General features: G+C 44.7%; 1 protein-coding gene and 1 pseudogene across 5 annotated transcripts in view; both read left to right on the forward strand.

The window, feature by feature from the left end:
• Positions 1 to 26,259, forward strand: part of Miga1 (mitoguardin 1) — a 63,922-nt gene that overhangs the window by 4,728 nt on the left and 32,935 nt on the right. For all 5 annotated transcript variants that reach the window (XM_045138357.1, XM_045138361.1, XM_045138359.1 and 2 more), the window contains exons 4-7: positions 16 to 152; positions 1,674 to 1,800; positions 4,419 to 4,552; positions 8,182 to 8,305. In XM_045138357.1, coding sequence (XP_044994292.1) covers positions 16 to 152; positions 1,674 to 1,800; positions 4,419 to 4,552; positions 8,182 to 8,305 — 522 coding nt within the window. The remainder of the gene's footprint in view (positions 1 to 15; positions 153 to 1,673; positions 1,801 to 4,418; positions 4,553 to 8,181; positions 8,306 to 26,259) is intronic.
• On the forward strand, positions 8,450 to 14,249 carry LOC123456049 (annotated as a pseudogene).

Below are 26,259 nucleotides of genomic sequence, written 5' to 3' on the forward strand. Positions count from 1 at the left end.
ATGTTTGCTTCCCAGGCTCAAGTTGCTCGAGTAGCCGACAGAACTTGACGCTGTCTTTAAGCTCCACCAAAGACAAAGGCTCTCAGTGGTGTGCCTTCGCTAGCGGAGGGCTCTTCAGCAAGTGCTCCGGCTCTGCCCAGAGCCTGGCTTCGGTATGTAAACGCTGCCTGTGTGATGACCGTCTTTTGCTTGCTTACATGTCTGGAAGGAAAATGGGCTTGTTACCTCAGGTCAGTGTAGATAAAACTTTTAAGTACTTAAGACAGTAAACTGAAAAAATAACTGCCAATTTAAATTTGTTAATTGCAAGCAGAGAGTGACAGAGCCTCTAGCCACTGTGAACACACCCCACACGTGTGCCGCTGTGCATCTGCATTTATGTGTGAGCACTGGGGAATGGAGCCAGGGTTGTTAGGCTTTGCAGGTAAGTATTAAGTGCTGAGCCATCTCTCTAGCCCAAACTGCCAATTTTTATGGAAGTTCTGATGTATATTTTATGTATTTGGGAGAGAGAAAGAGGAAGTGAATAAAGAAGAGAGAGATACAGAGAATGAGAATGAGTATAGGTGCCCTAGGATCTCTTCCTGTCGCAAACAAACTCTAGACTCATGTAGCACTTTGTACATCTGGCTTTACATGGGTACTTGGTAATTGAACCCAGGCCATTAGGCTTTGCAAGCAAGTGCCTTTAACCACTGAGCCATCTCTTTAACCTTACTTGTATATTTTTGAGCAGAGTCTCAATTCACTGAAGTCCTCTTTTCAGATGGGAGTCCTAAATTTGATTGACTATAATCAAGACTTCTTTTTTTCTTTTCTTTTCTTTCTTTTTTTTTTTTTTTGGCTAGATAGGCTCTTGCTTTATCCTGATGTGGAATTCACTGTGTAGTCTCAGGCTGGCCTCCAGTGATCTTCCTATATCAGCCTCCTGAGTGCTGGGATAAGAAGAGTATGCCTCAGGCTGGAGAGATGGCTTATGGTTAAGGTGCTTGCCTGTGAAGTTTAAAGACTCAGCTTTGACTCCCTAGAACCCATATAAGACAGGTGCACAAGATGTCGCACCCACGAGGTGGTCCATGAGTCTAGAATTGCATTGCAGTGGCTAGAGGCTCTGGCATGCCAATTCTCTCTCTCTTCCTCTCTCTCTCATTAAAACAAACAAACAAACAGTGTGCCTCCATGCCCGGCAAGACTTCTTTCTTTTTTTGTAATGTTTTATTTATTGTTTTAACTTTTATTTAGTTATAAGAGAAAGGGAGAGAGAAAGAGGCAGATAGAGAGAATGGGTGCTCCAGGGCCTCCAGCTGCTGAAAACGAACTCCAGATGCGTGTGCCACCTTGTGCTTCTGGCTTATGTGGGTCATTGGGAGTTGAACCTGTGCCCTTTGGCTTTGCAGGCAAGTGCCTTAACCGTTATGTCTTCTCTCCAGCCCAAGCCCAGTGCCTGTAATCCCAGCACTTGGGAGGCTGAGGTAGCAGGATCCCCACGAGTTCAAGGCCAGCCTGGGCTAGAGTGAGAACCTGTCTCAAAACAAGCCATAGCAGCACAGAGAAATCCCATGACCTGTGATTGATAGGATCAGGGCTTATGTAGAACAGGTGGTAAATATAAAGGACGTCAGCATGCTCTACAAGAGAGATTTCCAACTAACTTCTGCCAACCTGGCTTCCAGGTCCAGAGTGTCAATTCCTGTCACAGCTGTGCTTGCGGCAACTCCAACTCCTGGGACAGGGCCGATGACGATGACGTGAAACTCGTGACTATTCCTGTGACTACGCCTGAGAATTTGTACCTGATGGGTAGGAATAACACCACAAAGCTCAAGATGTGCTCCTTAGATTTAGTTTGGAACTACAGAAACACAATGGATTGGGACTGAATACGTGCCAGGCCCCTAGTTTCATCCTCAGCACTGCAAAACGCAAAAACACCCCAGACCAGTGATTTGTTCCAAGAGAATCGCTCAACTTTTTTATTATTATTGTTTTGTTTTGTTTTTCGAGGTAGGGTCTCATTCTAGCCCAGACTGACCTGGAATTCACTGTGTTGTCTCAGGGTGGCCTCGAACTCACAGTGACCCTGCATCCTCTGCCTCCCGAGTGCTGGGATTAAAGGCGCGTGCAGCACGCCCGGCTATTATTACATTGTTTTGATGTGTGGTGTGTGTGTGAGTACAGGCACGTGCAGACTCTGGCACGCATGTGGAGGTCAGAGGACAACTTTCAGGTGTCCATACTCGCCTCGTTCATGGCTGTGGTCGCAGGCTAGCTGTCCGCGGGCTCCTAAGAACTCCCCTTGTCTGCACCTTCCTGTCAGAGGACTGGGGTTACATACAGCCACCCTGCTTCTGGCTTGTTCACGGGATTCAGGATCCTAACTCAAATACGGGGGGACGGGGGTGGCAAGCGCTTCGTGCACTGACGCTCCCCAGCCTCCGTCAGCATCCGAAATGCTCCTTTGTGCACTGGACCCACTCTAGACCACAGCCAGCTCGTTCGTTTCTTCTTTTTCTTTCTTTTATTTTTTTCTTTTTGCTTATATTTTATTTGCTTATTTGAGAGCAACAGATAGATAGAGGCAGATAGAGAGAGAGAGAATGGGCACACCAGGGCCTCCAGCCACTGCAGACGAACTCCAGATGCATGTGCCCCCTTGTGCATCTGGCTTACGTGGGTCCTTAGGTTTCACAGGCAAGTGCTTAACTGCTAAGCCATCTCTCCAGCCTTTTCTTTTTCTTTTGTTGTTGTTTTGTTGCTTTTTGAAACAAAGCCTCACACTGTACCTGAGGTGACCTGGAACTCACTGTGTAGCCCAGATTGACCTTAAAGTCACAATAGTCTTCCTGCCTCAGTCTGTCAAGTGCTGGGATGAGAGGTGTATTCCTCCATGCCCAGTTTATAGTTGTCTTTAAAGAAAAAATACTTTATTTAAGCTGGCCTGGTGGCACATGCCTTTAACCCCAGCACTCAGGAGACAGAGGTAGGAGGATCGCCATGAGTTCGAGACCACCCTGAGACGAATAGTAAATTCCATGTCAGCATGAGCCAGATTGAAACCCTACCTTGGAAAAAAAAAAAATTTAATTGAGGGAGAGGGAGAAGGAAAGAGAACAGACATGCCAGGGCCTATAGCCACTGCAAACAAATGCCATACGCGTGTACCACCTTGTGCATCTGGCTTAAATGTGGGTCCTGGGGAATCAAACCTGGGTCCTTTGGTTTGCAAGCAAGTACTTTAACTGCTAAACCATCTGTCCAGTCCTATAATAAAGGGGGAAAGAGAGAGAGAATGGGCGTGCCAGGCCTCCAGCCACTGCAAGTGAACTCCAGATGCGGGCGCCCCCTTGTGCTTCTGGCTAATGTGGGTCCTTGGGAATTGAACCTGGGTCCTTTGACTTTGTGGGCAAATGCCTTAACCGCTAAGCCAGCTCTCCAGCCCCTATAATTGTCTTTTAATAAATATTTAGTAAGTATACTTGTCTTTCAAGTACAGATGTGTTTTTTTGTTTGTTTGTTTGTTTTTGTTTTGCTTTTCAAGGTAGGATCTTACTCTAGCTCAGGCTGACCTGGAATTAACTATGTAGTCTCAGGGTGGCCTCGAACTCACAGTGATCCTCCTACCTGTGCTTCCTGGGTGCTGGGATTAAAGGTGTGTGCCACCATGTCCAGCTTCAAGTGCAATTTTTTAAATTAATTTATTTTTTATTCACAAATTCCATGGTTGTAAACAATATCCCATGGTAATTCCCTCCCTCCCCCCACTTTCCCCTTTGAAACTCCACTCTCCATCGTATCCCCTCCCCTCTCAATCAAGTCTCTCTTTTATTTTGATGTCACCATCTTTTCCTCCTATTATGATGGTCTTGTTTAGGTAGTGTCAGGCACTGTATATTTTTTAGGAGGAAAATGAAAAGGATATTCTTAGCTGTCGACAGTCAAATAAGGAGAGCCCTATCTCGCTATAAAGGATTTTATTTGCTTCGGCTTCTGCATTTTACAGATAATGGAAGGAGTGCTGTTAGAGGAGAGGGATTTTTACTACTAGATCCCAAAAGCAGTGTGGCTGGAACGGCTTCCTTGGTTTTTAAGCAGCTCTCTCATCTTTTGAGTCTCACGAAGGCCCTGAGGTCACTGTGCAGCTGAAGGACTGACCTTCCCTCCTCTCTGCCTGCCACGACTTGGGTCACCAGCATGTGCCACCACAGTAGGCTTCCAACAGCTTTTTTTTTTTTTTTTTGCTTTCTTGAGGTTGGGTCTTGCCCTAGCTCAGCAGCTCGTAAGAACTTCTGAGCCTCCCCCCACCTCTGCCCACCGCGCGCTGGCCTATAACTGCCCACCATGCTTCGTTTGTACAGTGCTGGGGACCGAACCAAGCGCTCTCCCTGCTGTCTCCTAGCCGTTGCATTATTAATTTTTAGGGATGGAACTGTTTGAAGAGGCCCTGCGTCGATGGGAACAAGCCCTGAGCTTTCGGAATCGACAGGCTGAAGATGAGGCCTGCGGCACCATTAAGCTGGGAGCAGGAGACGCCATCGCTGAAGAAAGTGTGGATGTAAGGCCATCTTTGTAGGATGGGGAGAGTCAGGGGGGTTTCATTGTTGATGCAATGCATGTTCTTCCTGTGGTATTAACTTTTAAAAAAATATTTATTGATTGATTGATTTGAGAGAGGGAGAAAGAGGGAGAAAGAGGCAGATAGAATGAGAGACAGAATGGGCTGCTGCAAACAAGCTCCAGATACATGTGCCACCTTGTACATCTGGCCTACATGGGTCCTAGGGAATCAAACCTAGGGCCTTATATCTTGCAGGCAAGCACCTTAACCACTAAGCAATCTCTAGAGCCCTTTATTTATTTATTATTATTATTTTTTAATGAGAGAGAGGGAGCGAATTGGTGCGCCAGGGCCTCCAGCCACTGCAATTGAACTTCAGACATATGTGCCACCTTGTGTGCTTGCGTCACCTTGTGTGTCTGGCTTACATGGGACTTGGAGAGTTGAACATGGGTCCTTAAGCTTCATAGGTAAATGCCTTAATCACTAAGCCATCTCTCCAGCACTGTGGTATTTTTTTTTTTTTTTCTGGGTTTTTTTTGAGGTAGGGTCTCACTCTAGCCCAGGCTGACCTGGAATTCACTATGGAGTCTCAGGGTGGCCACGAACTCATGGCGATCCTCCTACCTCTGCCTCCCAAGTGCTGGGATTAAAGGTGTGTGCCACTACACCCAGCTTAAAGGATTTTTTGAGAGTCTGTTTCATGCTTCGGGTTTAATTATGAGCTACCGTATTTACAAAAATAAACCAGAGGTAGATCTTGGCTAGTTCATTTTGATCATTGATTAGACTTGTAACTCTCAAACACAGGTGTGTGTTAGGTTTCTTAAAGGTCTTGTTCAATAGATTCCTAATTCTGTGGATTGGGGTATATAATGAAAAGTGTCTAGGTTGATTTTTGTGGGTTTTAAAAAATATTTATTTACTAGACAAAGAGTGATAGAGAGTGTGGGTGCTCTAGGACCTTCTGCTGCTACAATTGAGCTCCCAGACCCATGTACCACTTTGTGCATCTGGCTTTATGTGGGTACTGGGGAATTGAACCCAGGCTTCAAGTGCCTTTATGCATTGAGCCATCTCGCCAGTCTAGTTTTTTGTTTTTTTTTTTTTTAATTTTATTTATTTATTTGAGAGAGAAAGAGGGAAAGAGAAAGAATGGGTGCACCAGGGCCTCTAACCACTGCAAATGAACTCCAGACGCATGTGCCCCTTGTTCATCTGCTTATGTGGGTCCTGAGGAATTGAACCGGGATTGGAATCCCTTGTCTTTGCAGGCAAAACACCTTAACAGTTAAGCCATCTCTTGTTTTTTAGGTTTTAATTTTTATTTTATTTATTAGAGGGAAAGGCAGAAAGAATGGGCATACCAGGTCTTCATCCTCTGCAAACAAACTCCAGATGCATATGCCAGTTTGTGAATCTGGCTTTATATGGGTCCTGAGGAATCAAACCTGGGTCCTTTGGCTTTGCAGGCAAGTGCCTTAACTGCTAAGCTATCTGTCCAGCCCTGTAGTTTTTTTGTTGTTATTTTTCAAGGTAGGTTCTCACTCTAGCCCAGACTGACCTGGAATTCACTGTGTAGTCCAAACTGACCTTGAACTCACCATGATCCTTCGACTTCAACTGCTCAAGTGCTGGGGTCGTAGGCGTGAATCACTGCACCTGGCTCTCTCTCTCTCTCTCTCTGTCTTTCTCTCTTTTTTTTTTTTTCCTCACTGTGAAGCTTCAGCCAGTCTAGAACTTGCTGTATAGACCAGTCTGGCCTCCAACTTGTCAGCAGTCCTCCTGAGTCACCTTCTGGGGACTGGGAACATAGGTGTGCTCCACCATGCTCAGCAAAAATCATAGTCACTCATTTATCTGTTTCTGTCTTTATTTGTTGTTTTGTTCCAGGCAGGGTCTCTTGTAGCCTTGGCAAGCCTCTAATTTGTTATGTAGAGAAGGATGACCTAGAACTCCTGGTCTTTCTGTATCCACCTCCCAGGTGTTGGGACTACAGTCCTGTGCGCCATATGCTAAGTCCCCAGGTGATAATGATGTCCCTAGTCCAGGGATCTCTCTTTGAGAAGCCCTGATCTACTCTGACTCCTTAATCTTATAGATTAAGAACTGACTACCTGAGAATAGAAGTAAGTTTGCCAAAGACACAGCTAGAAGCTAGGCCTCATGACTCCTGGACTGTTCTTTCTATGACAAACAGTGGCTTTTATGTCCCTCTTTATTATTTTATTTTATTTTTAAAGAAGATTATTTTCTCACTTTTTTTCCCTTTTTCTGTTTTTTTGAGGTAGGTTCTCAACTGACCTGGACACTATGTAGTCTCGGGGTGGCCTGGAATTTATGGCGATCCTACCTCTGTCTCCCAAGTGCTGGGATTAAAGGTGTGTGCCACCATTCCCCGCTTCACTTCTTTTTTTTTTCGAGGTAGGGTCTTTTTCTAGCCCAGGTTGACCTAGAATTGACTATGTAGTCTCAGGGTGAACTCAAACGCACAGTGATCCTCCTACCTCTGCCTCCCAAGTGCTGATGCTTCACTATTCTTCCTCTTTAAAAAAAAAAAAAAATTATTTATTTATTTATTTGAGAGAGAGAGAATGAGGTAGAGGAAGAGAAAGAGAAAGAATAGGTGCACCAGGGCCTCCAGCCACTGCAAACAAGCTCCAGATGTGTGTGCTACCCTGTGCATCTGGCTTACATGGGTCCTGGGGAATCGAACCAAAGTCCTTTGGCTTTGCAAGCAAGTGCCTTAACCACTAACCCATCTCTCTAGCCCACTTCACTTTTTTTTTTTTTTTTTTTTTTTTGGTTTTCTGAGGTAGGGTCTCACTCTGGTCCAGGCTGACCTGGAATTAACTCTGTAGTCTCAGGGTGGCCTTGAACTCACGTCGATTCTCCTACCTCTGCCTCCCGAGTGCTGGGATTAAAGACATGCACCACCACACCACTTATTTTTTTAAAAAATATTTTTAAGCCAGGTGTGGTGACACATGCCTTTAATCCCAGCACTTGGGAGGCAGAGGTAGGAGAATCACCATGATTTCGAGGCCGCCCTGAGACTACAGAGTGAATTCCAGGTCAGCCTGAGCTAGAATGAGACCCTACCTCGGAAAACCAAAATATTTAATAAATATTTATTTATTTATTTATTTGAGAGATGCAGGCGGGGGGGGGGGGGAGACATAGAAACAGAGAGAATGGCACACCAGAGCCTCCAGCCACTGCAAATGAAGTCCAGACACATGTGACACCTTGTGCATCTGGCTTGTGTGGATACTGGGAAGTCGAGTCTGGTTCCTTAGGCTTTGCAGGCAAGTGCCTTAACCACTAAACCATCTCTCTAGCCCTAATTAATTATTTGTGTGTACTCATATTTGTATGTACGTGCATATGTGCGTGCGTGTGTGTGTGTGTGTGTGTGTGTATATGGATGCACTAGGACCTCTCACTGCTACAAATGAAGCCTGTCTGGCTTCATGTGGCCAGGTTATTGAATACAAACCAGCAGACTTTGCAACCAAGTACCTTTAACTCCTGAGCCCTCTCCCAACCCCATTATTCCACTTTGTGTTTAGGACATCCACATCTGAAGCCCACATTGTCTGTGTGCACTTTTTCTCTCTGTGTAGGACATCATCAGCACCGAGTTCATCCATAAACTTGAAGCCCTGCTTCAGAGAGCTTACCGTCTCCAAGAGGAGTTCGAAGCCACCCTGGGGGGATCTGATCCCAGTTCCCTTGTTAATGATACGGGTAAGGTAGATATTTTATTTTTACATGTTTTTTTTTTAAAGTGAAATTCAAGTTTTTCTTTCATATTATTGAAATGATTTGCTTAAGTGTCTCATGTATTAAGTTAGATGTGTTTTATCAAGTTTCCAAGGGAGGGGCTTAGAGATGGCCCGGTGGGTGAGAGCACTTGTTTGCACAAGCATGAAGGCTGTCTTGGAGTCCCAGTACCCGCGTGAACCCTGAGCGCGGCAGCCCTCACCTGCAACCCCAGCACTGACGTGGCAGGGGCAGGAGGGTTGCTGGGGTTAACCAGTCTGGCTGGAAAAGGGGAGCTCCGGGTTCAGTGACAGCCCTTGCTCAAGGAAATAAGGAGGAAGAATGATGGGGGACAGTCACGTCTTCTTCTGGCTTCCACATGCATGTACATAAGGCACACTTACTGCACACATGTGCATACACACATGCATACATATACACAGACCACATATTACACTCCCACACATACCAAAAACAAAGAAAAACCCAGCCAGATGTGATGGCGCACGCCTTTAATCCCAGCACTCAGGAAGCAGAGGTAGGAGGATCACCATGAGTTTGAGGCCACGCTCAGAGTACATAGTAAATTCCAGGTCAGTCTGGACTAGAATGAAACTCTACCTCAAAAAAATGTTTATTCTTTATTTTAGAATGTCCTTAAGATACAGATTCAAATAGTTACCATAGGGTTGTAGAGATAGCTCAGTTAAGGTGCTTGTCTGCAAAGCCTAATGACCCAGGTTCAATTCCCCATTACCCATGTGAAAGCCAGATGTACAAAGGGGTGAATGCATCTGGAGTTTGTTTGCAGTGGCTGGAGGCCCTGGTGTATCCATTCTCTTTGTCTATCTCTTCTCTCTCTCTGCATGTGAATAAATAAGCAAATAGGACATTAAAAAAATAGTTACCATTGGTAGGATTGTGGCATTATTTTTTATTTTTATTTTTTTTTTGCTTATTTTTATTTATTTATTTGAGAGCAACAGAGAGAGAGAGAAAGAAGTAGAGAAAGAGAGGGAGATAGAGAATGGGTGTTCCAGGTCCACCAGCCACTGCAAACGAGCTCCAGATGCAAGCACCACCTTGTGCATCTGCCTTAGGTGGGTACTGGGGAATCAAACCTGGGTCCTTTGGCTTTGCAGGCAACCACTAAGCCATTTCTCCAGCCCTAGATTTTGTTTGTTTGTTTGTTTGTTTCCCCCAAGGCAGGAACTCACTCTGGCCCAGGCTCACCTGGAACTCATTCTGTCGTCCCAGGCTGGCTTCAGACTCACGGAGAGACTCCCACTCATGCCGGGATTAAAGGCGGGTACCGCCATGTCTGCTCAAAGTATATTTAGTTATTAAACTTTGGTCTCCACCTTAATTGCAAGATGGCTTTTGAAATAAGCAGTCAACACAAAGAGTAGCAGATCTCATCACTTTTGTTATTTTTATTTGATTTTGATCTAGTCTTTTTTTGGGGGGGGTCTTTTTTTTACCATTTTGTTTTTATTTATTTATTTATTTATTTTTAATTTTTATTAACATTTTCCATGATTATAAAATATATCCCATGGTAATTCCCTCCCTCCCCACCCCCACACTTTCCCATTTGAAATTCCATTCTCCATCATATTACCTCTTGGGGGAGTCTTTTTGAGGTAGGGAGGTAGGGTCTCACTCTAGCCCAGGCTGACCTGGAATTCACTATGTAGTCTCAGGGTGGCCTCAAACTCTGCGATCCTCCTCCATCTGCCTCCTGAGTGCTGGGCTAAAGGCATGCGCCATGCCTGGCTACTTTTAGATGTTTGACTTGCTATTTACTGGCTTGGTTGTCTCTCAATCCTGGGTCACTCTCTTTAGTCAGCTTTGTGCTAGTTGGTTGTCAGTGCTGTCATTGAGACCTTTGAAAGATTCCGAAGGGGTCTGGGGAGGTAGCTCAGTGGGTAAGAGCGCTTGCTGTGCAGGCGTGACGACCTGAGTTCGATCCCCAGGACGCTTGTTGAAAGCTGTGGTCGTACTTGACCGTAACCCCAGTTCTGAATTAGTGAATCAATAAGCAAGGTTGGGAGGGAGATGCTGCTGTCACTAGAGGGCAGCAGTGTCTCCACTCTGGAGACCCATGACTCACTAGGAGTTAATTTTAGGTCAACACTGCTGGCCGGGAGAGTGTGCACCTGCCACTGTAACTTAGCCGGGAGCCTGACCGTCCTGAGAAGGCTGGAAACTGTGTTCATGTAACTTTCCATTACTGTTCACGGTCCTCTAGCTGATCACGTCTACTCATTTACCTGTAGCTTCTGCTTCTTATAACATTGACAGTTGTAATTTTGGAATTGTAAAAAAAAGTTTGGGGAGCTTGAGAGATGCCTTAGTGGTCATGGCACATGCCTGTAAAGCCTGAGGACCTGAGTTTGAGATGTACAAGGTGGCATGTGTGAGTTCATTTGCAGTGGCTGCAGGCCTTGGTTTACCCATTCTCTGTGTCTCGCTCCTCTCCCTCTCTCTGCTTGCAAGTAAATAAATAAAACTATTTAAATTTTTTTCAAGGTAGGGGCTCACTCTAGCCCAGGCTGACCAGGAATTCACTGTATAGTCTCAGGGTGGCCTCGAACTCACAGCAATCCTCCTACTTCTGCCTCCCGAGTGCGCCACCACACCTGACATTTTTAAAAATTTTAAGGCACAGTATCTCTGTATCCTACAGTAGTCTAGAGCTCACAAGCAAGCGCCTTTAACCACTGAGCCATCTCCCCAGCCCTTTCGCCCCTAGCTCACTGTTTGGCTAGGCACTCATGGTCCTGCTGCAGCCTTCTAGGTACTGGGGTTCAGGTGTGCCACCAAGCCTGGCTAGGGATATAAGTTCTGAAGGCTCGCTCAGTCAGCACCCTCTCCCCATGATTTCAGTTGTTCATAGCCTCGCTCAGGAGTTAGGTGCCTAAGTTTTGAGTGAGTTTACCTACTGCAAGGCTTGAGGTGCCGTTCCCAGGGCTGTTTTGAGTAACTGTATGGAGCAGTGAAGATAAAAGGAGATAACCTGTCATGTCTAACATAGGCAAATGCTTTCACTTGTCTAATATTTAAACAGGCACATTATTCTGTATAAAATCTAAAAACTATTGGCTATTGGTGCTTTCCTTTCTTCCCTCACTTTCTCTTGATAAATAGTTTTGGGCCAGGCCTGGTGGCACACACCGTTAATTCCAGCACTTGGGAGGCTTAGGTAGGAGAATTGCTGTGAATTTGAGGCCACCCTGATACTCTGTAGTGAATTCCAGGTCAGCCTGAGCTAGAGTGAGACCCTACCTTGAAAAATGAAAATTAAAAAAAAAAAGATTTTTGGCTTGTTGCTTCTCCGGAGCCGAGCGGAGCAGCGTCACGCCACACAGCGGCCGGCGCGCCTTCCCCGCGCTCCCCGCTCGGCGTCCTCGGCCCGCGGAAGCCGCCGCCGCCCAGCCCGCGTCCGACCAGGGCCCCGAACCGCCCGGCCGCGGGGACGACAGCGACGACGAGGACGAGGACGAGGAGGAAGAGAAAGAAAAGAGTCTCATCGTGGAAGGCAAAAGAGAAAAGAAAAAAGTAGAAAGGTTGACAATGCAAGTGTCCTCCTTACAAAGAGAACCATTTACACTTGCACAAGGAAAGGGTCAAAAACTGTGTGAAATTGAAAGGATACATTTCTTTCTAAGTAAGAAAAAAACGGATGAACTTAGAAATCACAAACTGCTTTACAACAGACCAGGCACAGTGTCCTCATTAAAGAAGAATGTGGGTCAATTCAGTGGCTTTCCATTTGAAAAAGGAAGTACACAATATAAAAAGAAGGAAGAAATGTTGAAAAAATTCAGAAACGCCATGTTAAAGAGCATCTGTGAAGTTCTTGATTTGGAGAGATCTGGTGTAAATAGTGAGCTAGTGAAACGGATCTTGAATTTCTTAATGCATCCAAAGCCTTCTGGAAAACCATTGCCAAAATCTAAAAAATCTTCAAGCAAAAGCAATAAAAAGGAACGGAATAGTTCTGGAATGGCAAGGAAGGCAAAGCAAACCAAGTGTCCTGAAATTCTGTCAGATGAATCTAGTAGTGATGAAGATGACAAGAAAATAAGGAAGAGTCTTCAGATGATGAAGATAAGGAAAGTGAAGAGGAGCAGCCACCAAAAAAGACAACTAAAAGAGAAAAAACTAAGCAGAAACCTACTCCTAAAAGTAAAAAGTCTGTAAAAAGTGCTAATGTTAAGAAGGCAGATAGCAGCACCACCAAGAAGAATCAAAACAGTTCCAAAAAAGAAACTGAATCTGAAGACAGTTCAGATGGTGAGCCTTTAATTAAAAAGTTGAAGAAACCTCCTACAGATGAAGAGTTAAAGGAGACAGTAAAAAAGTTACTGGCCAATGCCAACCTGGAGGAAGTGACAATGAAGCAGATCTGTAAAGAGGTATATGAAAACTATCCTGCTTATGATTTAACTGAGAGAAAAGATTTCATTAAAGCAACTGTGAAAGAGCTTATTTCTTGAGATGGAGTGTTCTCATGTTTGAAGATCTGATTTATCCCATTATACCAGCAAAGAGAATGTAATTTCCAAATCCACTGTGGTGGTAGAATTCACTGCTGACTTTGAGTGTTATGTGACCTTGCTGTTTTGCATTTCTATGCCATTTTTGAAGTCTTGCATGGCAGTTAATTGTCCCTTGCTTTTATAGTTGTATTTTGTACATTTTGGATTTCTTTATATACGGTATAAATTCCTGAACTATTGTGGGGTTTAGCGCACTTAACATTAGCTTGCTTAATACATACTTTTAGTCAGGTAGAACAAAACTATAACTGGCATTTATACATGCAGAGAGACTACTGCAGTATTTAGTATATGAAATATTTTGAATACACCCCTCTTCTGTCAAGTGTGGAAAATGAGTGACGGTGTTATCACACTAGATGACACAAACTGGCTATCCAGATGATGGCATTGGAATTCCGCATGTGTACATATGTCAGAATTGTCAGCATGACAGAAGTGACAGATGTTATTTTTATATTTTTAAAAAACAATTTGTTGTATAGAATGTTTTTTATTTCTTTTTGTGCAGATCAATTTTTAAACTCATGTAGGTAGTTATCTTTATACTTGTAAACTAAGAAATGTCAGTGTTTTCAGCCAGTGTGACAGCAGTAGAAGTCAGGAGTTCAGTGATGGGCGCTCTTAAGGAACTGACTAGTACTGCTTTGCCCTGAAAGTGTCATTAAATTTAGTTGTAGTGTTAACTTCACAAGTGTCATAAATTTTATATTGAAACACCAAATCAACACATCAGAGCTTCAAAAATACTGGGAAAGGTGAAATTAAGTACAAGCACATTTGGTTTATAGTAAGTGAATGGATAATTTATGAAATGCTTTGACCCATAAAACATACTAATAAATATAGGAAACCTGGCTACCTTCATTATTATGATAAGTCTTGAGTGCAATGGCAGAAGGTAATGTGCAGGGAACAGCCAAGTATTTCTCAAAAATGATACTTTTTAGCATTAAAGAAATTGAACATATTTGTTAAATCAAGGTTCTTAGATTTTACATTTTGGCCAATTAAGACTCTTAAGTGACAAAAACATCTGGATGGACCACCCCTTAATTTGAAAAACTGTCTTAAGTTGATTGTCTTAACCAGCTTATTAAATAACCTATCTATGAATTGTAAACATGTTGCTTGGCAAAATTGGACATTTGATACACCAATTGAGTGCTTCATTTTTACATCATGGAACAGAAACATTAAAATGATGAGTATTAACTGATATTTTCACAGATGTGATTTGTTTTATATAATTAGGAGATTATGAAAAGATGTGCTTAAGAATGAATTGAATAGACAACTAAGAGAAATATAATTGGCCCCTTTAAATATGTTCATGGCAATAACAATAAAGGATGTCTTAAAAAGTCAAAAAAAAAAAAAAAGATTTTTGGTTGTGCTGGGTATGGTGGCGCAGGCCTTTAATCCCAGCACTCAGGAGGTCAAGGTAGGAGGATTGCCATGAGTTCTAGGACACCCTGAGACTTGACTACATAGTGAATTCCAGGTCAGCCTGGCCTAGAGCAAGACTCTACCTCAAAAAAACAAAACAAAACAAAAAAATTCTTGGTTTTGGTTAGTTTTTTTTTTTTTAATGAAATTTTTTTTTTTTAATTTATTTGAGAGCGACAAACACAGAGAGAAAGACAGATAGAGGAAGAGAGAATGGGCACGCCAGGGCTTCCAGCCTCTGCAAATGAACTCCAGACGCGTGCGCCCCCTTGTGCATCTGGCTAACGTGGGTCCTGGGGAACCGAGCCTCGAACCGGGGTCCTTAGGCTTCACAGGCAAGCACTTAACCGCTAAGCCATCTCTCCAGCCCGAGTTTAGTTTAGTTTTGTTTTGTTTTTAATTACCATGCTTGGGGACTAGTGGCGAAAGGCTGGAAAAGACTGCAGTCCAGAGCAGGTCCAAATCCCAAGCTGCCCACATAAACCAGACACAGAAGTGGTGCGAGTGTCTGGCATTCATTGCAGAGGCAAGAGGTCCCGGTGTGCCCCATACAAACACGCACATGCGCACACATGTCTCCTGCAGATAAATAGCTTTAAAAAAAGAAGGGGCTGGGGCTGGAGGGATAGCTTAGTGGTTAAGGCATTTGCCTGCAAAGCCAAAGGACCCAGGTTCAATTCCCCAGGACCCATGTTAGCCAGCTACACAAGGGGGTGCACACATCTGGAGTTCATTTGCAGTGGCTGGAGGCCCTGGTGCGCCCATTCTTTCTCTCTTTCCCACTTTCCCTGTCAAATAAATAAATAAAATATTTTAAATAAAAAGGGGGCTGGAGAGATGGCTTAATGGTTAAGGCGCATGCCTACAAAGCTTAAGGACCCAAGTTCAGTGCCCCAGTACCCATGTAAGCCAGATGCACAAGGTGATACATATATCTGGAATTCTTTTGCAGTGGCTGGAGACCCTGGTGCACCCATACTCACTTTGTCTCTCTCTCTCTCTCTCTCTCTGTCTCTCCCACCCTCCCTATTTGCCTCTTTCTCTCTCAAATAAAAAATAAAAAAGCCAGATGTGGTGGCATATGCCTTTAATCCCAACACAAAGGAGGCAGAGGTAGGAGGATCACCATGAGTTTGAGGCCTCGCTGAGACTACATAGTGAATTACAGGTCAGCCTGGACCAGAGCGAGCCCCTACCTCGAAAAACTAAAAAAAAAAAGGCGCGCACCACTGTCCCTGGCTATGATCAACTTTTAATTCTTTATTACTGATACCTAAAATGTTTTTGTTCATTTGAATATTAAAAACTCTTATGAACTCATTCAGTAATTTCTCTTTTGAATTCTTTTTCTTTTTCTTTTTTTTAGAAATTTATTTATTTAAGAGAGAGGAGAGAGAATGGGTGTGCAAGGGCCTCCTGTCACTGCAGATGAATTCCAGATGCATGTGACACTTTGTGCTTCTGGCTTTATATGGGTGCAGAGGAGCCAAACCCAGGTCATCTGGCTTTGCAAGTGTCTTTAACCACCGAGCCATCTCTGCAACCTCTTCTTTGGATTTTTTTATCCAAACCACACATGGTCTGTGAATGACAGCATGTTTATTTTTCTTTTCAACCTTTACCCTTTCCCTTCCCCGCCCTTCTATCTTGCTGGTGTTGGTGAGCTTTTCTAGTCTTTTCACCTCTGAAGAGCAGCTTGGAAAGGAAGGCCTCCCTCAGCTGGTCCGGAGCATGGACCGAGCCTCCCAGTACAGGAGAGCCGTGTTAGGCACGGTCCCACCAGGAGTGCTGGGGCACGCGGCTGGCAAGCACTTAGACGTTTGCCAGCAGCCTTTGGTGTGGTGAGACTCGGGTGAAGGCAGACTGGTCCTGGTCTTCAGGTTGCTTGAGTGGTGAGGCGGGAAGATGGGGCTCCTTCCGTGGCAGACCCCCACCTCGGTTCCCACTGCCACCGTTGCCTGATTAAGAGCCTCAGATAAGCTTGAAAGTAAACAGGGCTGGCGGGGACATGAGTTCATTCCTTGCTTATCTGTTACCAGTCCTGACCTGCTGTGGGTTCACTTGGAGACTCAAACCCTGTGAGGAGCGAGGAGAAAGCAGCTTGGCGCAGTGGTCTCCTGTGTGCAGTACTTTTCCTCAATAAGTAAATAATGGCATACGGGTTGAGAAAAGCAAGATTATTATACACAAGACTAAGATTGTCAGACGTAAAATGTAAGTTTAAAAAGCGGTGTAAACCGGGCGTGGTGGCACACGCCTTTAGTCCCAGCACTAGGGAAGCAAAAGTAGATCTCCATGAGTTCGAGGCCACCCTGAGACTACATCGTGAATTCCAGGTCAGCCCGGGCTACAGTGAGACCCTACTTCAAAGAACAAAAGCAAACAGCGGGTATAAGTGGGCAGCCAATAGCAGGGAGTGGCATGTGCACTTGGTGGCCCACAACTGTTATGGTGTGCATCATTTCATGCTTTGGTAGGTTTTTCAGTAGCAAGTTTTCTTAAATTATTTTTTAGTAATAGTGTACTTTGAGGTAATGACATGAATTCTAGACTTGACCTGTGTACAGATCTGTAAACACACAGGCCATAAAGAGCACAGTCTTTATTCAGGCGCAGAGGTGGCTCTTGCTGGAGATAACATGCTGGCCTCATGGGGGTAGGCAGATGCTCACTGCAGCCTTCCTGGCTGCCTTTCCTTAGGGCATCGGGAGGACCAAATTGCTGAATTTGGTGCCAGTTTAAAAATAAACCCTTATTGGCAGCAGAGGGAGGCTTCTTGTAGTCCCTGGGACAGTGTTTGGTTGGCAGGTTGGTGTGAGTACAGCCCAAGCGCATGTGCCCGTGTTTCAGCCTAAGGCAGCCTGGCCTGGGCCTTCCTGTGCCGTGTCGTTGTTGGGTGCGGTAAGCGTGCGCAGCACTGGCAACCAGCTCCGAAGCCATAAGCGTGATAAACGTCGTCGTTTTGCCTCTCACAGAGGACTTTGAAATTCTTTTGTACTGATGCGTAAGAACAAATTTAGACCTGAAAACAAGCCAGGAATTTTTATAGCTTAAAAACATTGCCCTAAAATATGCATATTTCAAATATTAGATTTATTTTTTGAACAAAATGAACTCATAAAATCTTTGATCTAGAATATGTAGTAAATATTAATTTCTTTTTTTAACTTTCCTTTTTATTTTTGAAGTGAGGGTTCCATTACCTAGCATTGGCTGGTCTTGAACTCCAGACCCTTGTGCATGGTGTTCTGAGTGCTGCGTAGCAGCGTGCACCACTCCTCCTGGCCCAGACATTATTGTCTGTCCAGCTCTGTACAGAGTGTCAGAGGACACAAATGAAGCTTCTGCCCCTGTTTTCTGGCAATTAGAGTCTAGAGTTTAGCAAATATTTAAAATCATATAGCATAGCTGGGCGAGGTGGTGCACGCTTTAATCCCAGCACTCCGGAGGCAGAGGTAGGAGGATCGCCATGAGTTCGAGGCCACCCTGAGACTACATAGTGAATTCCAGGTCAGCCTGGGCTAAAGTGAGACCCTACCTAGAAAACCAAAAATAAAAAAATACAATAAAATCATATAGCATGATGGAGGAGGCCCATACTGACACGTCTATAAAGTGCTATGGAAAGGAGAAGGAGAGCCAGGCAGATCACCGAGGCTAGATGTGTGCTCTGTGCTCCTGGCTCTTGTAAGCCTACCTGCTTATTGCAACAACCAAACAGCTATGTTCTCTCTCTTTCTTTCTTTTTTAAAAATTATTTATTTATTTGAGAGACAGAGAGAGAGAATGGGCATTCTAGGGCCTCCAGCTACTGCAAACAAACTCCAGACGCATGTGCCAGTTTGTGCATCTGACTTATGTGGGTCCTGGGGAATTGAACCTGGGTTGTTTGGCTTTGTAGTCAAGCATCTTAATCACTGAGCCATCTCTCCAGCCCTATATTCTTTTTTTTTTTCTTTTCACAATTTTTATTAACATTTTCCGTGATTATAAAAAATATCCCATGGTAATACCCTCCCTCCCCCCCACGCTTTCCCCTTTGAAATTCCATTCTCCATCATATTACCTCCCCATCTCAATCATTGTACTTACATATATACAATACCAACCTATTAAGTACCCTCCTCCCTTCCTTTCTCTTCCCTTTATATCTCCTTTTTAGCTTAATGGCCTCTGCTACTAAGTATTTTCCTTCTCACGCAGAAGCCCAATCATCTGTAGCTAGGATCCACATAGGAGGGAGAACATGTGGCGCTTGGCTTTCTGGGCCTGGGTTACCTCACTTAGTATAATCCTTTCCAGATCCATCCATTTTTCTGCAAATTTCGTAACTTCATTTTTCTTTACCACTGAGTAGAACTCCTACATTCTTTTTATTATTATTGTTATTATTATTTTAGTTTTTCAAGGTAGGATCTCACGCTAGCCTAGGCTGACCTAGAATTCACTATGTAGTCTCAGGCTGGCCTTGAACTCACAGTGACCGATGCTCCTACCTTGGCCTCCTAAGTGCTGGGATTAAAGGTGTGCACTACCATGCCTGGCTAAAAGGTTATAACCTTTTATCCTCTCTCCTGTGCCCCTGTTCCACTGAGGGTCATCAGCAGTGGTTGTTGGTGTTCACTGTGGGATTGTGAAGGTCTCCTCAGTCAGTCTCTGGGGCGAAGGTGGGACCATGCCTAGGATATTCCCTTTGACCCTGTGGCTCTTACAGTCTTCCTGCCCCTCTTCTGCAGTGTTTCCTGAGCCTGAGCTTGTGTGTTAGCAGTATGATTTAGTGTAGAATTCTCTGTAGCCTCTGGATTTCTGCTTTGATGAGTTTTGAGTGGCCACTGTCTGTTGTCATTTCCCTGGAGGTGATTGTCAGGCTAGCAGTAAGAGCAGTACTCATGTTAAAACTACTGCTTCGGGCTGGAGAGATGGCTTAGGAGTCAAGGTGCTTGCCTGTAAAGCCTAGGATCCAGGTTTGATTCCCCAAGATCCACATAAGCCAGATATATAATGTGGCACATGCAGCTGGAGTTTGTTTGTAGTGGCTGGAGGCCCTGAGGTGCCCTTTCTCTCATATTTATTTACTTAAATAAATAAATTTTAAAAAATATTTTAAAAATCACACTTCACCTGCCTAATCTCATGGACCCTAGCAGATGTGATTAGAGGTGTCATGTCTCATGAAGGCAGTCAACTGTCTTTTCTAGTTGTACTGGTGGATCTTGGATCTCTGCAGTATTTTCTGCCACCAAAAACAGATTCTGCAATCAAAACTGAGAACAGTTTGGATTAAAAGGGATAAGGATAGTTATTTGAAAGGCTTTTTTAAAAAATTTAATTAATTAATCAGTTAATTTGAAACAGAATGAACGTGGGTGCGCCAGGGCCTCCTGCCTCTGCAAGCAAACTTCAGAAGCTTGTGCCACTTAGTGCGCCTGGCTCTACATGGGTACTGGGGAATCCAACCAGGGCCACTAGGCTTTGTGAGCAAGTCCCTTTAACCACTGAGCATCTTCCCAGCCCTTAAGAGACTTTTTTTGTTTTGGTTTTTGTTCTTTTCAAGGTAGGCTGACCTGGAATTCATATGTAGTCTCAGTGTGGCCTTTAACTCACAGCCGTCCTCCTACTTCTGCCTTACGAGTGCTGGGACTAAAGGCAAGTGACCACGCCTGGCTCCAGAGAGACTTTTTTTGATGTATCCACCTACTCTTCTTAGCAGAGAGCAGTGGGGGCTTCTCTCTGGAGTCTGTGAGTTTCCCATCCATGTGATTGAGGCCTGGTTCCCAGCGCCTGGTGCGAGTTCTCTCCTGCGAAGCAGGCCTCATGTTCAGTCTGAGAACAGGTGGTTACCCCATGGGCTGTGTGCCACTGTTTCACAGGTGCGTCCTTCCCCGGCTGGCTGAGTTCGCAACTTGTTCACGCTGTTGGGGACCTTGTCCCCAGCAGCTCCCATAGCACTATGGGGGCCAGCTGGGAGGGAACCGTCTTCCCTCTCAGTTCCAGCGCGGTCTCTCAGTGTCCTGTGGTGGCAGACTGTGGTGTCTTCAGCAATAGGTTCTAATCTTTTAGCTCTAGTAGGTAAGCAACTGCTTTGATAGTACACAGCCACATTCTTAAGACCCGATAAAAGCATGCTGTCCATACAAGAGAGCGTGCCCGCTCCCTGCCCCTGAATGCGCCCATCCGGAAGCGATCTTACTTAACCCCGACACAGGCCAACTGCCTACATGGCCTGTGTGACACGGCCAACAGATCTCTCTTATTTCCACCTTAAGTCCCTACAACCTCTTGTGTGTGAGACAGCCAGTGGAAGGTTTCCAGGTACCCTGAAGCTTGCCAGACATAAAAGAAGGCCAGTGCTGGGTTTGGGGCTCAGACTTGGGAAGTGACTCCTCTGGGCCAGCACCGGTGCACGAGAAATGGCTTCTTTTCTGCTCCTCCAAGTACATCTGGTCAATCACTTCCCACCAACCTCATTTTCTCCCATAATAGAAATCCTTGAAGAAAATGCATATGAATATTAATGGAGGTTCTTCAGAGAAGTTTCACAGAGTGACAGCTGAGAGCAGAGAGCAGGTCCATTGGGAAGGCAGTTGAGGGAAGCCTACGTGAGCTGCACAGTGGAGGGTGGCCAGACAACCACGGTGTGTGACAGGTCAGAGCGTAGCCTGTGCAGTCCGTGGTGGGAGGTGAACCAGAAAGCAGGGCAGAGCTGGAATGTTCTTTATCCTTTAGGCAAAAGAGAGCCATTGAAGATTGTATAGAAGTCACAAGTTGATGAGTGTGGGGGGAATTCAAGAGAGGTGACTGGTAGAATTTAAATATTTTATCCATCTTTCTTGTGGATCCATTTTCTGTAAGATTTTTCTATATTCTCTTTTGGATTTTCAAGGTAGGGTCTCACTCTAGCCCAAGCTGACCTAGAATTCACTATGCAGTCTCAGGGTGGTCTTGAATTTAGAGCGATCCTCCGACCTTTGCCTCCCTGCGATTAAAGGCCTGTGCTTCCACACCAGGCTGATTTTTTTTTCTTTTCCCTTTTTTGAGGTAGGGTCTGTTGCCCAGGATGATCTGGACCACACTCTATAGCCCCAGGCTGACCTCATGGGAGCCGTCTTCCTTCGGCCTCCTGGATTCTGGGATTAAAGGCACCACATGCCTACCTCTTTTTGTATAAGATTTTTACAGTCTGTGAGACTTCCCATAAGTGGAAAGAAGAGATTTTTCTAGTGCACAAATTTCTCTGGCATAGAACAGAAAAAGCTGTGAAGTGGGACTTTCTATCCATCAGAGAGATGCTATTCTTTCTTGGTAAGTAGCCAGATAGAAGATTTAGAAATACTGAATGAGATGGCTATATGAGGAAAGACTCGGCCTTTCGTCTTAGTCAAACGTCAGCCCCATGTTGACACCCTGAGACCTTGTCATCTCCCTGCACTTCAACATCACTGTGGTAGGAGGATAAGCGCCCTGAGGGTTTATTTTTAGGGAGTGAGATGAATTACAGGCCTAAGTTGTATACTCAGACCTCCAAATATACAGAGTGCAGATTGCAAACACATGAGAAATGCAGTTAATCATTCTCTCCAGTGCTAACATTCATAGTCTCAATATCAAAAAGCATAACAATACCACAAAATGAAGCTGAACTCCTTGTGACCTTCCTGCCTCTGCCTTGTGAGTGCTGGGATGAAGGGGTGCACCACACGTCCACTTTAGGTTGCTTCTCACGTTTACATTCACTACTGTTCTTTCAAGCTATACTGTAGAATTTTAAAACAAATCAGAAAAAAAAAGATTCATCATGTGGATGGATAATTATACAAAGCCCACAGACAGTAGTTGTTTGGGACTCTCAATAAGATGAGTGACTTAGACTGCAGAAAACTTGTTGGCAGCAGAAGCTTGTCCACTTTAATGAGCAGAAAGAAGATTCCAAGTGGTCGTTAAGCTGGTGAAACTCACCCGAGGACCAGCGTCGACACAGCTGTCAGAGGACGCAGAGGCGCTGGGCAGTGTACAGCCATGGGGACAGGCTGGCTCCAAAAGAGTGGCATGCATGGAATCTCCTCTGCTGGGGACTGCCGAGGTTAAAATAGACCCCGTGCCTTCTAAGTGACGGAAAATAGAATGTGCCTAGAGACAGCAAAGTGGAGACGGAAGCCCCATTTGGATTGTTCTGAGGAAACGAAGCCAGGGTGCAAGGCCAAAATGCCTTCCAGTTTTGTCTCTTTTTTATTTAAAAATTAAAAAAAAAAAAAACTTTTAAGGCCAATCCTTCTTTGGAAAAAAACAAGTAATATGTGAATTATGAGGTTGTGGAAGATGGAAGAAGGCTTGAATCCAGTCATATTTCTGGCTTAAAATGTATGACAATTTAGCTAAAATTAAACATTACAGTCAAAGCCCTTCCAAAGAATAACCTTATTAATGTCTCTGCCTGAATGCCTTAAAAGTTCTGCCTGAAAGCCGGGTGTGGAGGTGCACGCCTTTAGTCCCAGCCTCAGGAGACAGAGGTAGGAGGATCGCCATGAGATGGCTCAGCAGTTAAGCATTTGCCTGCAGGCCTAGTGACTCAGATTCAGTTCCCCAGTACCCACCTAAAGCCAGATGCACAAAGTGGTGCATGCATCTGGAGTTCCTTTGCAGTGGCTAGAGGACTTGATGTGCCTATTCTCTGTCTCTCTCTCTCTCTCTTTCTCTCTGTTTGCAAAGAAGTAAAAATATTAAAAAAAAAAAAAAAAAAGCTGGGTATGGTGGCACATGCCTTTATCCCAGCACTTAGGAGACAGAGGTAGGTGGATCACCATGAGTTCGAGGCCACCCTCAGACTACAAGTGAATTCCAGGTCAACCTTGGCTAGAGTGAGACCCTACCTCAAAAAAAAAAAAAAAAAAAAAAGGCAAGATGAAAAGTTCCCCACTAAAGGTGCTTCAGTCCAGCTAGACAAACTGGTTACTCTGAGTTATGTATTTGACAATATGTAGGCTCCGTAAGATGTAGCTTTTTACTGGCGTGGTGGCGGTGCATGCCTTTACTCCCAGTACCTGTGATGCAGAGGTAAGATGATCATTGTCAGTTCGAGGCCACCCTGGGACTACATAGTGAGTTCTAGGTCAGCATGGGCTAGAGCGAGACCCTACCTCAAGCCCTCTTCCCTCCCCCCAAAAATACAATTTCTTGAACAATACCATTTATGTTGTTTTTTTTTAATTATTTGCAAACAGAGAGGGCATGCCAGGGTCTCTTGCTACTGCAAGCAGACTCCAGATACATGTGCCACTTTGTATATCTGGCTTTATGTGAGTACCGGGAAGTGAACCTGGACTGGCAGGCTTTGCCAGTGAGTGCCTTGCTCAGTGTGCACAGCCACTTGTGAGGCTAGCTGCTCCCTCAGCTTCCAAGAAACTCTCCATCTTCACCTCTCGTCTCGCCATTGGCACGCTGGGTTTACCGAAGCCATCCACGCTTCCAGCTTTTACACGGGGCCTAGAGATCCGAACTTGGATACTCAGACTTAAGCAGCAAGTGCTCAGTGGATAACACTGAGCCTTTTCCTAGCTCCACAGTTGTCTTTTGTAAGTTGCAGACTTTGTGTGCTTAATATATATTAACTAATTAATTCTCACATGACTCTGTGAGGTAGATTTTATTCCCATTTTCACATGAGGTCATGCAGGAAGAGAGATGATAAGACACTTTCCCAGCATTACATAGCTAATGAGTAATCAGAGTTGAAATTTTAAGTCAGGTTGTGGCTCAGAACCTATGAGTTTTTTAAAAAAAATATTTTTGTTTATTTATGAGAGAAAAAAAAGAATGGGCACACTAGGTCCTCTAGCCACTGTAAACAAGCTCTAGGTACATGTGCTGCCTTGTGCACATGCCCTACATGGGTTCTGGGGAGTTGAACATAGGTCTTTAGGCTTCACAGGCAAGTGTCATAACCACTAAGCCATCTCTCCAGCTGAGAACCCATGATTTTAAGCCTTTGCTCATTTCCTGATGTAGAAGCAACAAACGAGGTGATTTTTGGAGGCTGTTGTAGGGACAGGAGTAGAATGACGTAGTAAGAGCCCGTGCCCCAGAGGCTGGTCTGCGGAGCAGCCACGGTGTGTACGGAGGGCAGAGGAGGGAGCCAGAGCCTGTGGAGAGGGTACAGGTGGCCATGGGAAACAGTCATAGCGAAGACCACTGTGTGCTCCCCACGTGCCAAGTCCTTGGCCTCTGCAGACCTTTCACAACCTGCAAAGTCAGCGCTGCTGCCCAGTGACGCTGGCTAGTGAAGTAGCAGTCTCGACCGGATGTGCCCACGGCCTGCCGAGTCCAGCACCCAGGCTGCAGCTGGCGTGTGACTGGTGATGGTGGAGGGTGGTGAGCAGGCCAGACTGGCAGGAGCTGGAGCTGAGGAGAAGCTTCTAGGAACTCATGGAAAATCACATTGGATGGGTCCACGATTATGGAAAGTTTTGAAAGCCAGAAATGCCATTTGATGAGAGAATGGCTCTGCTCTTGTCACAGCACACATTCCTTATAGCAGCAGAATGGCCCTGTGCTCAGGCCCATGGGCCAGGTGTCCTGTGACAGGGCTTTCCACAGTCCTTCAGGAAGTGTGGGTGCCATCTGAATCTTCCAGAAAGACTTTGAAGCTCTGTGCATCATAGACAAGATATGGAAAAGGAACTGGACAAGCTGTGATGGCTCATGCCTGGGATCCCAGTTCTTGAGAGGTTGGAGCAGAGGGTTGCTATAAATTCAAGGCCAGTCTAGGATGCATAGTGAGTTCTAGGCCAGCCTGCACTACAGACTGAGACCCTGACTCAGAAAAGCTTAATCTATCTGTATACCTTGTATATATGAGTGAGATAATTCTATTTTTGGTGTAAGTCTTGAATTTATTGTGAATTTAATAGCATGTTCCATTCCACATCCTCAGTGGATATGTCTGACTCAGTGATTGATAGATGATAGGTGATAGATAGATAAATAGACAGATAGGTAGATAGATAGATGATATATAGATAAATAGACAGATAGTTCTGTAGTATGTAGCCTGGGTTAGAATTCTCCAACTTTATTGTCTGTGTGGACCAGTTAACCTTTGTTCACCTGTCTGTGCCTTGGCTTTGTGAAATACAAAGTGAAAAAAAACTAATAGTATCTACCTCGATGTGATTTTGGAATTAAATGAGATAATATATGCAAAACATGTAACTTGGTACCTGGAGAGTAGTAAGTTCAATTTGTTTATTTGTTTCTTTTTAAATTGTATTTATTTGAGAGAGAGATACAGAAATAGGCAGGTAAAGAGAGAGAGAGAATGCATGCGCCAAGGGCCTCTAGCTGCTGCAAAGGAACTCCAGATTCACATGCCCCCTTGTGCATCTGTCTTATGTGGGTTCTGGGGAGTTGAACCTGGGCCCTTTGGCATTGCAGGCAAGTATCTTAACTGCTAAGCCATCTCTCCAGCCCCAGAGTAGATGTTTTAATTAGGGCCTGAGGAGTTGGGTCAGCAGTTAAAGATGCTCTGTTGCAGTGCCTGCAGGCCTGGGTACAATTGTCCAGTGTCTAGAATAAGGCAAATGCAGAGGATGGCACATGTGTCAGGAGTTCCTTCACAGTGGCAGGAGGCTCTGGCATGCCCATTCTCTCTCTTTCTGTCTTTCCATCTCTTTCTCAAATAAATAAAGCTATTTTGATTGCTATGATCCTTTTATTAGCATCCTTTCATAGTCAGCATTCCTCAGTTTCCATGTTTTCTCTTTCCTAAGAATAGTTCTTTTTCCTTATCTCAACATTGCTGTGTGATGTGGGCTTGGTGCATGTGCCTGAAAATTCCAGACAGATGTCACAGACAGACAGACCGACCATCACCCTCACTGCCACTCACCTACACTTACCACACTCACCAAGGGTTTTGGTGTTCCAGCTAGC

Source organism: Jaculus jaculus, chromosome 19, assembly GCF_020740685.1.
Source record: "Jaculus jaculus isolate mJacJac1 chromosome 19, mJacJac1.mat.Y.cur, whole genome shotgun sequence".
NCBI classification, from domain to species: domain Eukaryota; kingdom Metazoa; phylum Chordata; class Mammalia; order Rodentia; family Dipodidae; genus Jaculus; species Jaculus jaculus.